General features: G+C 45.7%; 3 protein-coding genes and 1 long non-coding RNA gene across 4 annotated transcripts; 2 read left to right on the top strand and 2 right to left on the bottom strand.

Moving 5' to 3' along the window:
- Positions 1-1,389: 1,389 nt before the first annotated feature.
- On the bottom strand, positions 1,390-2,594 carry LOC26514615 (LON peptidase N-terminal domain and RING finger protein 3). Its single transcript, XM_014903820.3, has 2 exons — positions 2,481-2,594; positions 1,390-2,395 (listed from the first exon to the last, which is right to left on the bottom strand). Exon 2 carries the CDS (start codon positions 2,368-2,370, stop codon positions 1,612-1,614), a length of 759 nt encoding a protein of 252 aa, XP_014759306.1. The 5' UTR covers positions 2,371-2,395; positions 2,481-2,594; the 3' UTR covers positions 1,390-1,611.
- A 725-nt stretch (positions 2,595-3,319) lies between these two features.
- On the top strand, positions 3,320-3,711 carry LOC123257693. The gene is made up of 2 exons (XR_006507805.1): positions 3,320-3,479; positions 3,533-3,711. It is a non-coding gene; the product is annotated as an uncharacterized LOC123257693 (long non-coding RNA).
- Positions 3,712-12,210: 8,499 nt separating this feature from the next.
- LOC6498811 (myotrophin) lies at positions 12,211-12,921 on the top strand. The gene has a single exon (XM_001967269.4). The coding sequence runs from the start codon at positions 12,314-12,316 to the stop codon at positions 12,752-12,754; it is 441 nt and encodes a 146-aa protein (XP_001967305.1). The 5' UTR covers positions 12,211-12,313; the 3' UTR covers positions 12,755-12,921.
- Positions 12,922-14,890: 1,969 nt separating this feature from the next.
- Positions 14,891-15,579, bottom strand: LOC26514072 (acanthoscurrin-2; the record flags this gene model as incomplete). Its single annotated transcript, XM_032452347.2, has 1 exon — positions 14,891-15,579. A coding segment is annotated over one exon (591 nt), but the record flags the coding sequence as incomplete, so codon positions are not given.
- Positions 15,580-15,928: the final 349 nt, after the last annotated feature.

Genomic DNA, 15,928 nt, shown 5'->3' on the forward strand with positions numbered 1-15,928 from the left:
GCGCAAATTAGAAAACACTTTTGACATTTGCTTTTGGCTTTCTGCTTCTGTTGAATGCCCCAAGGCCGCTCCACTCCACCCACACCCACACCCACTGCCAGGCCACACCACCGCCATCATCCTTTTCTGTCATTTTGTTAATTGAGCAGTCGCGCCCACGGCGGAAAACAAACTGACGAACTGCACCGCCTTCTAACTGGGTCTTCCTTCTTGGCAGGTTTGTGGCAGCTAAGCCCGGCCCGGCTAAGATTTCGGCTATCAATGGAAGCGTTTTCCCGGAAAGGGCCAGCCAAATTAATTAGTTATTTAAAAGCCAACTTCTAGCCACAAATACTGAGAGCAGAATGGAGCTTCTGCTAAGGTTTATCGGAAACCGAAACGATCTGCTAAGCCGTCAGCATCAGCTGCAGGACCTCCGAGGTAATCCCCAGGGGTCGTAACAAATATGGCTGGCATAAAAGTACAAAATGTATCTGGCGGATCGCAGAGGGCCCTCGCCCACAATATGTATCTCAATATTTATTTGGATTCGCATTCCGCTGGCCATTTGCCAGCTCTGCTCTTCGATGCGATGGCCAGTGCTGTTTTGTTTTTACAACGCCCGTAAAAGTGACCACAAATGGTGACCACCCTGGCGTCTGCCACTCCCCGCCCCCAAGGACCTTCGCTTTTTCGTCCTTCTCCCCCTTCCGGGGCCGAGTTCAAGGCGTCGCAACCTTGTGCCGAAAGTTTCGTTCAATGTCCGTTCAATTACACGCACGATTTCCGCTTCCTGCGGCGACGACGAGCGGCAACATCTCCTCCACTCTCCTCTTCTCTCCTCGCTCCATCTCTCTTCCACTCGCCGAGTGTCGGCAAGGATATAAGGAGGACGAAAAATCACACATAGAGTGGGCCAACGTCGAATACCGAATGCCTTTTCTCAGAAGTTGTTCCACAAGAAGTTGCAGGAGCAAGGATACAGGACACAAGTTCCTCCAAGAAGATAAAGGATATAGGGAACTGGTTCCATTCCTTGTCCTATCAAGGCATGTGCTTCATAATAAACACAATCCATGCAGAACTGTCTATGGATCCTAGTAGTAGTACTACCTAATCCTTCCTAAGGTTCTAGGGAGGGAGTCATAGGATAAAGGACATAGCTTATAGAGAACTGGTTCTGAAGTCCACGCCTTGATATGAAAGGTTCTATGTAGGTCTTACTGGTTCTGAGCCCCATTGGGAGATTCCTCCATAAATCCCCCTGGAAATGTCTCTAGCATAGACTAGTGGGATATGGGGATATAGTCATCCGATCTCTCCGTCCTATTCCCAGACAGTACAAACTGAACAGATTCCAGTCTCTATTCCTGGGAGATAGAGACACCCACCTATGAATAACCATCCGAGTCCTGTACTCTGTCCTTTATTTTAAAAATTCGAAATCACTTTTCCGGAATGGCTTTCGAAGAGATGCCATAAATGTCCTTGGACATGGCTCCAGCTGGGTGTGGTCTGAGAAAGCGAATCTTTTCCGGAAGATTTAAAAAATAAATGTAAAATGTAAACGTAGAGGCCAAGTAGGATTTCCGAATAGAATTTTAGAACAGAATGAGCCGGCGACGGCACCACTTAGATATAGATGCGCATGTACTGGCGCCTGGTGAGACGGGTGAAGCAGATGGGGCACCTCTTGACCTTCTGCAGCGAGTGCTCCAGGCACTCGCGGCAGAAGATGTGGCCGCACTTTGTGGCGACCGGCTCGTGACCGCGCGCACATCCCAGGCAGACCGGGCACTTGTAACAGCCGGGCTCCCCCTCCTCCTCCTCCTCCTCCATCTCCTCTTCGCGGGGACGCTTCGGCGGGGTGGCCACCTCATTCACATCGATCACTTCCTCCGCGTTCGGCTCATCATTGCGGCGGCGACGGCGATGGCCACTGCGGCTGCGGCTGCGCCTGGTTTCTGGGGCATCGCCCTCCAAGATCTCGTCGGCAAGGCGGCGGCGACGGCGGCGGTGGCGTGAGTTGCTTCTGGAATTCTCGTGAGGCTCGGACAGGTCTATGATGGCGTCGGGAGTAAAATACCTGCCCGAGCCTCTATGAAGCGGTACCTCTGGGACTGGCTCCCACTCCGAAAAGTCAATTATCTCCTCTGGAACAATGCCGTCGGCTGCACGGCGGCTGGAGCGAGTACGCGCCCGCTCCCGACCTCCAAGGTCCAGTGCGAAGGACACTTCGTGCACATTGCCAGCCACAAGGCTCTCGAAGAAGCGGTTGATGCGGTCGACCTCGGCCTCCAGCTGGGACACAGCGGCGCTCAGCGACGAAGCAGTTGGAACGGTGTTGGAACGGGCACCCTGGCGGCCGGACTCTTTGCGGGAGTTGCTCATTGTAACAGGACTCGTAGGAACTTACCTGTAAAGGAACTAATTAATTTTGCACAAGTGGGAAAAAGAGAAAAAAAGAGAAAAAAGAATTCAAGACAAAATTCAGATCTTACTTGGTGAAAAAAATATGTAAAAAGAAAGTCACGTCGTATCTCCAGGGACTGAAAAGACTGAATGCCTACTAGGGCCTACTGACAACGGTACGACTTGGGCTCATGCCCAGGTTGCCACTTGTGACATGGCCTACTTGCCTAGCCTCCAGCCCTGGGAAAGTTTCTAGAAACTGCCACTAAATCGGATTAATCGGAAGGGAAAATTACCAAAGACAGTCCCAAATTATAGCTCAAGGATGGCAGGATCAGTTCAGTTCGTATTTCACGAGACTCTGGCATTGGAAACTCCACTTCGATAAGAAGTATCTTCGATATCTTTTTGATATCTGTTGAAGAATGCCATAAATCATGAATTCTTTATTTTTTACCCTTTTAATTCTTCTGAATTCGAATTCTTCAGTCACTTAAAAGCTTAGAAGAGCTGCCAGAGACGGTTATCGCTGATATCGATAGATCGGTCTGAAGCTTTTGAATTGGGGACTGTTGCACGAGAGCAGTAGGGCCTACTGGCACTGTACGATTCCTAGAACCCATCATACCTGCTCGCTGTGAAGAGTAGAGAGTCGGGCACACACACACACACAGCCATGGCAACTTTGGCCAATACTTTTGGGTTTTTTTCGGCTATTTGGTTCGGCGGCTGCGTTTATTTGACAAATATAAAACACATTTTCACCCCAGATGACGACGACGGACGCCATCGCCATCGCCATCGCCATTGTCCTGCCAGCGTCCAGACGAGCATTAATAAAAATAATATTTTTGTACGCTCCGGAATCCGGAATCCGGATAAAAAAGCCAGCGCGGCGGGGGGCGGCCAGCTCCAGCTCCAGGTTCAGGTCCAACTTCTGGTTGCCACTTTGCAAATATTTGCTAGTCGCGCAAAACACTTTGCGGGCCAGGACCAGGGCCAGGGCCAGGACACCGAGGACATGCAAGGACACAGAGAGAAATAGTAGTAGGTGGAAGGTCTACTACAACTAGCACCTGGATGGAAGGGTAAGAGGTGAGCCTTTCTCTTTGGAATTAGTCCTGAAATAGCTTCTCTTTAGCTGCAAGAGTGGGGAAATCTGTTAGACCCTTGTTCAGGACAAGGCTGTACAGGACATGGAACAAGTAACTCTCCCAGGATCTGTCAGTCTTCAAGGATACATCTACAGATCTTGAGAGGCAATAGAATAATGCAACAAGAACTGGTACTAGGAACTAGGAAGTGCCATCAAATCCTACAGGATATCTGTTTCTCTCAGTGGACGACGGGATTTCTTTGCTGTCCCAGCAAAGGGGGCGCTTCCGGGGGTGTTGCATGTGTCGGAACACTTTGCAAACTTCATTACGGTTATTTGCTCAACGCAAAACGTGGCAACTCTGCCGCCCCACCACGCACACGCACACATGCAAAAACACACACACATACACACACACATGCAAATGCAGCAGACCGCTTTTCTCCACTTTTGTTTTTTTTTTTCGGCGTTTGGCGTTTGGCGTTTTTTCCCGCTTGGCCAAGTCCAAGTTATTACCGTTAATTTTGTTTGCGCCAAAGTTTGGGTTTTCCTTTTTTTTTTTCTTTCGGCGCTTTTCCGGCGCTCTTCTTCTAGGCAATGGCATTTCCTCCGTGGAACTCCGCCGGGCAAGGACTTCCGGCAAAATGATAAATTATTTTGTTTACTTGCCATTCGACAATCATTTCCGTTCCTTTCCTTTCTCTTCCAGGGCCAGAAATCTTTATCGATGGCCCATCGATTACCCCCTTTTTTTTTTTTGGTTTTTGTTTTTTCAAAATAACATATATAATGTACAGCCCCCTTGTTATATATTTTATATAATGGCCCCAACTGGCAAGTGGGCGGATTATTGTTTTTTAAATTTCATTTTCGTTTTCATTTTCATTTTCAATGCCATGAATATTCATTTTGAACCCATATTACGCCCGTTTTTCCCCGTTTTTTTGGGTTATTCAAATGCATTCGATCGGAAATTTGCTGCAAATTGTATTTTATATTTTATATTTGCTTTTTATTTGCCTCTGTTTGGGGCAAGGAGGCCGCTTGCTTGCCACTTCCGTTGATAAATATTCAGAAATGCCACAAGAGGACCTTAAAGAGTTGTCTAAAGGATAAGAAGGTATACACTTTTTAACCCAATTTTGGGGCAACTAGCCCCTCTCCCCCCCCAGTGGCCAAAAATAAATAAATAGATCTGGGACAGGGACTGGGAATTGCAAACGGAAAAGTGAATTACTTTGTTGTTGTTCCTCCCTTTTGGCCGAAAGCGAGAGAGACGGATAGCTGATTATTCAAGTTTTAATGATGTTACGCAGCTGGGCAAGGAGCAGGAGCAGGAGCAGGACTAGGAAGGGCTGAGAGTCCTGCGGGCTTGCCGGCTTGCAACAGGACATGGAAAAGTGGCAGAGCCAGATAGCCAAATAGTTTTTACGCGTTCTCAAGAAGCTTTTAACGTTTTAATGGATAGGCGGCCTTCGGTTCCAGCCATCCAGCCATCCAGCCATCCTGCCATCCTGCCATCCTGCCATCTAGCCATCCTACCAGCACCCACTCACCCACCCACCCTCTTGGCTCTGCTTTTACGACCAAAAAGTGCTGACTGTTGGCCATTTTCTCTTGTTGGCCAAGCGAACAGTTTCGGTTTCTATTGGCAGGAAACTATCCGCTGCACTGGCAACAAAAGGGATTAGGTTTTAAGATAGGAAAAGGCTATATGATAGCAGGTACTAAGTTCTAACTACTAAGCACTTTTACTTCTTGGAGTATTTCTTCTCGAAAACAGTCTATTAGTTAGAACATAGAGAATACATATATGATACCCGGTACTCTTGCCACTCTTTATCCTAGAAGAGGATGTGTTTTAAGAGACAAATATCATATTTTTTAGCACTCAAATTAAGAAATTATTCAGGGAACCACATTGAAGTGTCTTTCTTTCTTAGAATTCAACACAATATCTTCGGTTTTAATGGAAAGTTTATGGCCTAAGCCTCATGAAACCTATGAAATACAAGCAGGCGATAGCAGACTTTCAGACTATTTCTTTCAGTGCCTGGAAAGGAGCTCCCAGTCCACTCGATACTGGTGCCGATTTCCATCTATCGCAGTTGCTGACTGTGGCCGTATGTTTGTGGTAAATGGTAACAGTTTTTTGTGTAATTGTCAACAGCAGAAGCAGTAGCAGTAGCAGCAGCAGCAACAACAACAAACAAGCAACAACCAAGGAACAAACAACAACAAACAAACAAACCATCCAGCGACAATGAGAAATAACGTAAACAAGTAAATGAGCCTGAGAGAATTTTTGCGCAAATGTCAGCACTTTTTGTCTCCATTGAGGGGGTGGTGGATGGGGGGACTAGGGGGAGAGAGGTAGAGATTATTTTTCTCCATGCCCCGCCCCCACCTCCGCCCCCCTGCCACACCATTTAGAGCAAAGCCACTTGCGTTTATTGAGTTAACTAAACAGCAACAAGGAAAACAAAACAATCGCATCCCAGAGACAAAAAGGTACGAAGGACTCTCGCCCCGCTCCTTATGCTCCTTTTGCGTAACGATATTTCCGCACAAGGATTAAGCTTTTGGCCAGCGGCAAGCAGGTGGTGGTGGCCACCAAGTTCCCGCTCCTTGGTCGCCCAGCCCCCGAGTTGCCCGGCTACAGATGCTACGGGATTATCGCTCTGGCTTTCCAGGACCAGAACAACAGGAGCTTGTAACATTACAGGACACCACCGCAGCACCCATAATGCAGGTGGGCGGGTGACTACCCGCCCAGTGATGAAAAGCCTCAGGGCTTTCGAAATACCTCTCATTACAGGACTTCAAAATAAAAGGACATAATAATAGTACTATCTAAAGGATGTTACTCGAAAATCTATTTAAATCCTGGGAAAACTATGTAGGTCTTGCTCGAAGTCCATCACATCCTTTCGAGGGCAGTAATTGCTGGTCAGCCTGCGGGACAGCCGGCAAGGGTATCCAGAAGCCACAATAAAAATGTAAAAAGGTGCGACGGTTGCGGTTGTGGTGAGTCCCCTCGTCGACTGGGGGAGGAACAAATAAGGGACGCTGACTATGGACAGAGCCGAAGTGGGAATGTCCTTTTTGGAGAGCATATTTAAGTTTTTTTCTCAAGAAGGACAAACGGAAATTCTACTGGTTCTGGTCTAAACTCTTATGAAATGAATCAATGAATTAATGGAAAATGGAACAAATGAATAGACAAACTAATGAATAAATGAATCAAGGAACAAATGAACTTGTGAGTAAATGAATAAATGAACCAATGATCTAATGGACACATGAACCAATGAATAAATGAACCAATGAAAAAATGAACTTATGAACAAATGAACAAAATATCAATCAGAGGAAGTAAATGAGAGTAAATGAACCAATGATCTAATGGACAAATGAACAAATGGGTAAATGAACCAATGAATAAATGAACCAATGAATAAATGAACCAATGAATAAATGAACTTGTGAACAAATGAACAAAATATCAATCAGAGGAAGAAAGGAGCAAATAAACCTGTAAGTTTTGGCTCTATAGCTCTATATATTTAAAGCTAAACCCACCGCTTTGTCGCAAACTGCTCTAGAAATGAACAATACCCTTGGCAAGGATACGGAATAGGGAAAAAGGACTCAACTGCTGCTGCTAGATTATTCATCTAAGATAAAAGGAAACTTTAAACTGAAACTGAAACAACGACAACCGACAACCGCTGACTGTGCAGCTTAACGGTTTTTCTTATGCACCTGTAGTTGTTGTTGTTAAATTATTGTTGTTGTTTTTTGTTGTTTGTTGTTTGTTGTAGTTGTTGGGTGGTAGTGTTGGTGATGCACAAAAGCCGCTTACAGTTTGACAACAACTGGCTGATGATGCAGGCCACCATTCCACCCACTGGACCTGATTGTCAAGGCAACAGACCAAGGATATATAATTCTATATATATTCTATTCTATAATATATACTAAAGAATGCACTGAACAAAAAATTGATACTTAATTAACATGGTTTTAAGTAGTTTCAACGTCTTAGGCCTTTAAAACATGGACATTGAGTCTATGACCCCTTAAAACAGGTATTAAAAGTGTAATTAGACATTAAAGAAACTAGACCCCGATTGTTTCAAGTGCAAACTTAGTTAAGTTGTTATTTTTATTATAGAACGCCTTCGGCGACTGCTTGGGAAGGCGTGGCACATGCTTTTATGACAACACAGCAGCTGCAGGAGACTAGTCAGGACGGTCTGATAGTGCCCAGGGGCGATGCAAGGAAGAGGACAGGGGCGGGGGCTATGGGGGCCCTGTCTGAGGAGACGACAGGTGCCGGCAGATGCGGAAAATGTGCTGCAGGGAAACTCAAAGGGAGTCTCTAACTCAATTTCAATTTTTCCCAGCAACATTACTTGAAATAGTTTATGAATAGCTAATGAAAACACAAACACTTTTCCAATTAAATCAATTGGGTATGAAAGTAATTGTGTAGTTTTTAGTTTCAGTGTAGGAGTGGGAGTGGAAGTGGGAGTGGGAGTGCCATTGAGATAAGCAGCCCAACTCAAAACAGCAGTCCCTGCCAACACAAATGAATGCCAAACAGCCATCAAATGTAATGAGTGCAGTGAATGAGTAATCGAGTGTCCTGATTTGATCACATCCTTGTGCCAGGAGCACCCTCTCCTCTCCACTAGCAACCCTAGGAATCAGATGCAATCTCTGATGAATAAAAATCAACTGAAACTGAACAAATCTGAGCTGATTGCCGATTCAGTTTGAACCTAATTGTAGTGCACAGATGAAGGATACACTCTTCGGATAATGCCTCCTAATGCTCGGTACTTGTTTATGAATCCTAATTGATGAACTTGTAGCCTCTGTTCGAGCCAACCTGTTCGCTTCACTCGCTCATCGCCCAATCAGCGCTCCACTGCGCCGTATTATTCACTCATTTATTCACCAGATGGTTGAATGGCCGTTGGGCTTTCGTTCCTCCGTCCGATCTCGAACCGCTGTCAATGTCCTTGCCATTGTCCTTAAATGGCAGTTTGGGTGGTGAGGTGGTGAGGGGGTGAAGAGGGGGCAATGAAAATACCTGCAAGGAAATTATACGAAAACTGAACAAGCCAAAAACAACGGAAGCTTGTTATTTTAGAGTTCAAGTTAAAGTTAAGCAGCGCCTGCAGCATTCGACGTTCTCATCGCCAGGACTCCTCCAACAAGAACAAGGACGAGCTTCTGAAGGACATTGAGTGGGTAGGGGGTGGCACAGAAGGCACAGAAGGCACACCAGCCAGCCAGGCAGGCTGGCAAGGATCTGTGGATTGGGTAGATGCGACAGCAATGAAGTGCACTCCAAATGTGAATGGGCTGGAGTGTTTTGGGTGCTCTGTTTGTGTCCCTTTTCTCTCTGTGTGTCTTTTTGTTTGAGTGTGTATGCTGTGTGTTGGTGTGTGTGTGTGTGTGTGTGTGAATGGTGCTTTTCTTACATTTGTGCACTTGGAGAAGAAGGATCAACTAACTGAGACACAAATTCATTAATGTTTTTAATTTTTTCCAAAGGATTCCATCAGCTTCTGACTCTTTTCTGGTTTATTCGTTACTCTTTACTCGTTAATCGTTACTCTTCACTCGTTACTAGTTGAGCGATGGAAGTATCGTGTATCTTATATCTTTGTAAGATTTTCTTGCAGTGCCTAAGCTCCGGCAAGGATATCCTAGCCCGCGCCATATAAAGTTGACTCCATCTCCTTGGCAAGGACTCGTTACTCGTATCTTTGTGGAACAATTTTGCCTCAATGCAGGCGGCAAAATGGTTGAATGAGCGAATGAATGAATGAGTGAATGGGCATATCCCTGCCACTGTCCCTGCTCGTCCTGCCAATCCTTCGCATCCTTCCTATCTGCCGGCTACCATTCGAATGGCGCTGAAAAGTTTCTCTCACTTTCGACTTAAGTGCCGCCCACTTGTGCTATGTGCTATGTGCTTTTGCTTTTGCTTTTCCTTTTCCAGCTCCAGTTCCAGCTCCAGTTGTTGGTGGTGCTGCAATTAGTGAAGAGCTCACTATTATTATTATCATTATGAATTTTAAGCAATCAACTGCGAGAGAGCAGCAACAATTAAACTTTAAGTTGTCGACTGTCGGAACTTTCCGCCCCTGCTCCTCTGAAAAAGCCAACAAAAACATAAAGATAAAATATAATAAAATAAAAATAAAATATAAATAGGATTGCCGCGGGGTGAATGTAAATAGAGTATGGAAATTGAATTGTTGCCTTTTCTTTCTGTTTTTCCGCGGTGTTTTCCGCGTATTTATTTTATTGTTGTTTACCTATGATAATTGTGATGTTTATTTATGGGAAAAGTCGAAAGTACCACTGGGGTTTGGGTTCTGCTTTGGGTTTCGGTTGGTTGCAGAATTCTGTGTTCTGTGCTCTGTGTTCCACCAATTTGTTTTGTTTTTTCTTTATTATTTTGTTGTTTTGTTTCCCCTGGAAATGTTTTTGTTTTCATTTAGCTATTATGACTTTTTATATCACGAATCTGGGATATAAAGGTCAGCCTGGGGTGTAGTGTTTAAATTTCTTCACTTCTGCTTTAAGTTATTATTATTTAATATTTTGTAATAATTATTTAATAATCATGTAATAGATAGCCTTATGGATGAGACAATTTGTCCTTTAATTGGAACACATTAACTCGTTACTCGTTACTCGCTATTAGGTTACAAGGACGAGAGAAGTAGCAGGTATCACTTCCATAACCTAACATTCTAACTACGAAATCTCGTCACTCGTTACTCTCTGTTGTTTTATTGGAACGAGAGAAGTAACAGGTATCATATAGTCTTCAAAACTCAACTACAGCCCCTTCTTATTATTTTTTATGGAAACCAAAACCGGAAACCTTTTATTTGACCATCCATTGTCCCATTTTCCTTCCATTTCCACTCGCGGCATTGTGTAATCTTATCTTTTAATTAGACCGAGCGGAATTTAGCGATTTATGGTTTGTGAGAAAAGGGAAATTGTTGCACAATTAAGTAAACTTCCTTCGAGGCTGTGGCTGAGGCTGAGGCATGAGGCTATCCCACCAGCCACCCATCCACCCAACCACCCATCCACCCGTCCAGACGTCATAGTTTTCTTTTCTCAACAATTCTCCATTTCTCTACCAGTTCTCCCTCTTATTTACAGCGCAATCAAATTTAACTGTTTAAACAAGCGATGAAAAGATTCCCCTTTTCCCCTTTTCCCCAGCACCACCACCCACATATGTATGCGGCGTGCGGTGGTGCAGTCATTGTCATTGCCAGCAGAAGTGGGTGGTGGGTTATGTGGGCTGAGCCACCGCTGGGTGGCTGTCTGGCCAGAGATGGCTGCTTGGGAAAATGCAAAACAATTTCAGGCGAATTAGCGTAATTGTCTCGCCGCTGCTGTTGCTTCTTCTGCGCCGGAGACGTCTTGGCGTGAGACAAAAGGACCCAAGGCAGGACTTCAGCTACTTAATCCTCTAATTTGTGTGTGTGTGTGTGTGGTGCCACGCCCCCTTTTTTTATAGTGCTCGAACGAAGCAAAGTTTGCCCTCATTTATATGCAAAAATGTAAACCAAAAAATCAGCGAGAATGTTAAATCCAACAAAATGCATTTAACACATAAAAATTTGCATAGAAAGTGGCTCTGCCACTGCCACTGCCTCTGGTTCTGATTCTGGGTCTGGTATATATTTGTATTTCTACAGAAGAACTACTTCTACCCACTATCTATGGGGTGTACGTGCGGCGACGAGTGTGAGAGAAGCAGAACAATTGAAGTTAATTTTATTTTTATTTTTATTCCTAGCACCCGCTTACCGCCCCCACCACTTTAAGTAGCTAATGGCGTTGCCAGATATTCGACATTTGAGAGTGCACCTTTCTACGCGATTCTTCTACGCAGTGCCCACCTCGAGGAGAGTGTTGTGTGTTGACTTTCCAAAAGAAAAAAGAATCCCCATCGATTTGTGCACTTGATCTCTCTGAATATATATTTCACATTTGCATCTGATTAATTCCAATTAAATGAACACCATCCCGCCCCATTTGGTGGCGCCTCTCTATGCGCTTCTCAAGCTCCTTACTTCCTTACCCAGCAGCTCTTTTAACATTTCACTTTTAGAGCTCGTCCCGCCCCCACTCTCTTATTTTTTTCGTATTTCTGTCCAATTCTTATAATGTATTTGTAACCAATTGGTTGCCAAAACCCCTCGTTTCCTCTGCATTCATGCTCAGTCAATTTTTTGCTGCCACTGTTGCTGCTCCTGCTCCTGTCCCGGCTCCTGCTGCTGCTCCTGTATGTCCTTTGTGTTGTTGTTATTGCATGTGTTGAGATTCTCATGGAAATTTGCATACAAATTGCGTCTGGCGCGTAGATGGCAGTCAGCCAGCCAGCCAGTACACGGGGCATACACATGTATCTCTATGTGTGCGACAGCATGGGTTAAGCAAGCGGAGAGGGACAGCTGGCCCGACATGCGTATGGGGTTAACGAAGGGTTAACGCAACACGACAAAAAAAGGAAAGAAAACAATTCCAACAACAGCAGCACCTGACAACTGTCAAATTTTGTGGGTTACCATCGTCGATAAATAAAATTCTGGTCGGGGGGGCGGAGCGTTGGAGAAAATTGTTCAATCAAAATTATACAAATACCAAGTGAGCCGGGGGGGAATCCTCACACCTCACACCCATACACCCACATATCCCCACAAATCAGATAGCCTCCGACCGAGAAAGATTAATACTAATACTAAAACATAGAGCCAAATCAAATTGCGTAGCATGGGCGACAGCATCGAGGACATCATCTGGACGATCAAGAACGGCGAGTTCGAGGCCGTTAAGAAGGCGTTCCTGGGCAAGCCCGAATCCGAATCCGAGGCGGGATCGGGATCGGGATCGGAATCGGGTTCTAGGTTGGATAAGGGATTCAAGCCCCGGAACGTAAACGATCCGATGGGTGTACGATTTCCGTTGCATTATGCCGCCGATTTTGGGCAGCTGAAGCTCCTGAAGTTCTTCGTCCATATGGGGGCGGAGGTGGACCGGAAGGACAAGTACGGCATTACGCCGCTCCTGGCTGCCATTTGGGAGGGACACACCCGGTGCGTTGAGTTTCTGCTGCAGGTGGGCGCCAGCCGGACGGAGCGCACTCCGGGCGGACAGAGCTACGTGGAGGCGGCCGAGCGGGAGGACATTCGCCGCCTCCTGGCGCGTCCTTAGTGCCACGCGCCAAAAGATAGGCAAACAGGAATAGGAATGGGGCAGGCGATGGTGACGGAGGAGGTCCTTGAAACTTGCGCTTCAAATTCCTAGTGTTGAGCCTTGTTTTACATTTTATTTTTCAACAATTTTCGGATGAACAATATATTGGAAATAGTTTCATTGGAGAGGGGGCTTGTTTCTCAAGTTTTAAGAAAATTACTCGATTTTGGGAAATCCCAGAAACCACCCTTTGGCCCACTGGGATGGCTATATCTCTGCCAATTTTCATCCGATCCTCAATCGGATGGTTTTAATCGATTTCTGTATCGATTTCACATCAATCTGCATCAAAATCTCAATGCGAAATATTTTTTAGATTTTTTCTCAACTTTTCCCAGGGGATCCCCTTGGAAATCCCAGAAACCCCCCTTTGGCCCACTGGGATGTCCATATCTCTATCAATTCTCATCCGATCCTCAAGCGGATGGTTTTAATCGATTTCTGTATCGATTTCCCATCAATCTGCATCAAAATCTCAATGCGGAATATTTTTTAGATTTTTTCTCAACTTTTCCCATGGGATCCCCTTGGAAATCCCAGAAACCCCCCTTTGGCCCACTGGGATGTCCATATCTCTGCCAATTCTCATCCGATCCTCAAGCGGATGGTTTTAATCGATTTCTGTATCGATTTCCCATCAATCTTCATCAAAATCTCAATGCGAAATATTTTTTAGATTTTTTCTCAACTTTTCCCAGGGGATCCCCTTGGAAATCCTAGAAACCCCCCTTTGGCTCACCAGGATGTCCATATCTCTGCCAATTCTCATCCGATCCTCAATCGGATGGTTTTAATCGATTTCTGTATCGATTTCCCATCAATCTGCATCAAAATCTCAATGCGAAATATTTTTTAGATTTTTTCTCAACTTTTCCCAGGGGATCCCCTTGGAAATCCCAGAAACCCCCCTTTGGCCCACTGGGATGTCCATATCTCTGCCAATTCTCATCCGATCCTCAAGCGGATGGTTTTAATCGATTTCTGTATCGATTTCCCATCAATCTGCATCAAAATCTCAATGCGGAATATTTTTTAGATTTTTTCTCAACTTTTCCCATGGGATCCCCTTGGAAATCCCAGAAACCCCCCTTTGGCCCACTGGGATGTCCATATCTCTGTTAATTCTCATCCGATCCTCAAGCGGATGGTTTTAATCGATTTCTGTATCGATTTTCCATCAATCTGCATCAAAATCTCAATGCGAAATATTTTTTAGATTTTTTCTCAACTTTTCCCATGGGAGCCCCTTGGAAATCCCAGAAACCCCCCTTTGGCCCACTGGGATGGCTATATCTCTGCCAATTCTCATCCGATCCTCAAGCGGATGGTTTTAATCGATTTCTGTATCGATTTCCCATCAATCTGCATCAAAATCTCAATGCCAAATATTTTTTAGATTTTTTCTCAACTTTTCCCATGGGATCCCCTTGGAAATCCCAGAAACCCCCCTTTGGCCCACTGGGATGGCTATATCTCTGCCAATTCTCATCCGATTCTCAAGCGGATGGTTTTAATCGATTTCTGTATCGATTTCCCATCAATCTGCATCAAAATCTCAATGCGAAATATTTTTTAGATTTTTTCTCAACTTTTCCCATGGGATCCCCTTGGAAATCCCAGAAACCCCCCTTTGGCCCACTGGGATGGCTATATCTCTGCCAATTCTCATCCGATCCTCAAGCGGATGGTTTTAATCGATTTCTGTATCGATTTCCCATCAATCTGCATCAAAATCTCAATGCGAAATATTTTTTAGATTTTTTCTCAACTTTTCCCATGGGAGCCCCTTGGAAATCCCAGAAACCCCCCTTTGGCCCACTGGGATGGCTATATCTCTGCCAATTCTCATCCGATCCTCAAGCGGATGGTTTTAATCGATTTCTGTATCGATTTCCCATCAATCTGCATCAAAATCTCAATGCCAAATATTTTTTAGATTTTTTCTCAACTTTTCCCATTGGAGCCCCCCATGGAAAAAGGGTTAGTGGCCCATATGTTTCACGATGATGTCTTTCCGGTTGCTGTTTATGGTTCTCCTCTTATTCGAAGTTTGAAATGGATATGTTTGTTTGAATCTTTGTCCATTGGATGTGGTTTGTGTGGGAGTTGCATATTTTTTATTTTTTTATTGCAGGAAAGTATTTACATTGCGAACGTAACCGCTAAGATAACAAAGGTGGGCTGGACATCGTTTACCAACCGCTCTGGGCCCATCCGCCCGAGGGAGCCCAGCCGGACGAGGAGCCACCGGCACCGCCATGGCCTCCTCCGTAGCCGCCACCACCGTAGCCGCCGCCGCTGGATCCGGAGTCGGAAATGACCTTGATGATCTTGACGTTGCCGCCGCCTCCGTAGCCACCACCGCCTCCATAGCCACCGGCTCCGCCAGACGACCAGCCGCCTCCATGGCCACCGCTGCTGTAACCACCTCCATAGCCACCGGATCCGCCCGAGGACCAGCCACCTCCATGGCCGCCGCCTCCTCCGTAGCCACCTCCGTAGCCGCCTCCAGCTCCGGAATCGGTGATTACTTTGATGATTTTAACGGTGCCACCACCTCCATAGCCACCACCGCCTCCATGGCCGCCGCCTCCGTAGCCACCGCCTCCGTAGCCGCCGCCTCCATGGCCACCGCCGCCGTAACCACCGCCTCCGCTGTATCCTCCGCCGGAGGACCAGCCGGAACTAACGGCACTGCCGCCGCCCAGGAAGCCGCCACGGGCCAATCCGCACAAGGCCAGCAGGCAGACGAAAACCTGCAAATAGACGGCCAGGATGTTAATATTTCACTTTTAATTCACACAACAAAAAAAAAAGGGGGAAAAAAGCAAGTCTTTATGGTGCACCTTCATGTTGCGTCGCAGTGGGTGTGGGTACAATTTTAGAGAGCACTGTCTGGTCCGGTTGTGTCCGGTTGAAGGGGCGATCTTCGACTGTGGCTCTGCAGATTTTGGCCGTTGCTTTTATGGCCAAGATTTTGGCTGGGCGACTCGGATCGGATTTGGGGGCCAGCTTCGGTAACCAGCTTAGATCGCGTTGCCCTGCCCTTACGGTTATTGGAGGACAGTGGGCTTTGAAGTGAAATTGGGTCTAAAAAAGGGGGGTTTTGTTAGGGAATATTTTTCATAATAT

The sequence above is a fragment of the Drosophila ananassae genome, chromosome XR (genome assembly GCF_017639315.1).
Source record: "Drosophila ananassae strain 14024-0371.13 chromosome XR, ASM1763931v2, whole genome shotgun sequence".
Taxonomy (NCBI): Eukaryota; Metazoa; Arthropoda; class Insecta; order Diptera; family Drosophilidae; genus Drosophila; species Drosophila ananassae.

Bases quoted from the DNA above. Each gene is read 5' to 3' on its own strand.
- LOC6498811 (XM_001967269.4), top strand. From the start codon at position 12,314: ATGGGCGACAGCATCGAGGACATCATCTGGACGATCAAGAACGGCGAG.
- LOC26514615 (XM_014903820.3), bottom strand. From the start codon at position 2,370: ATGAGCAACTCCCGCAAAGAGTCCGGCCGCCAGGGTGCCCGTTCCAAC.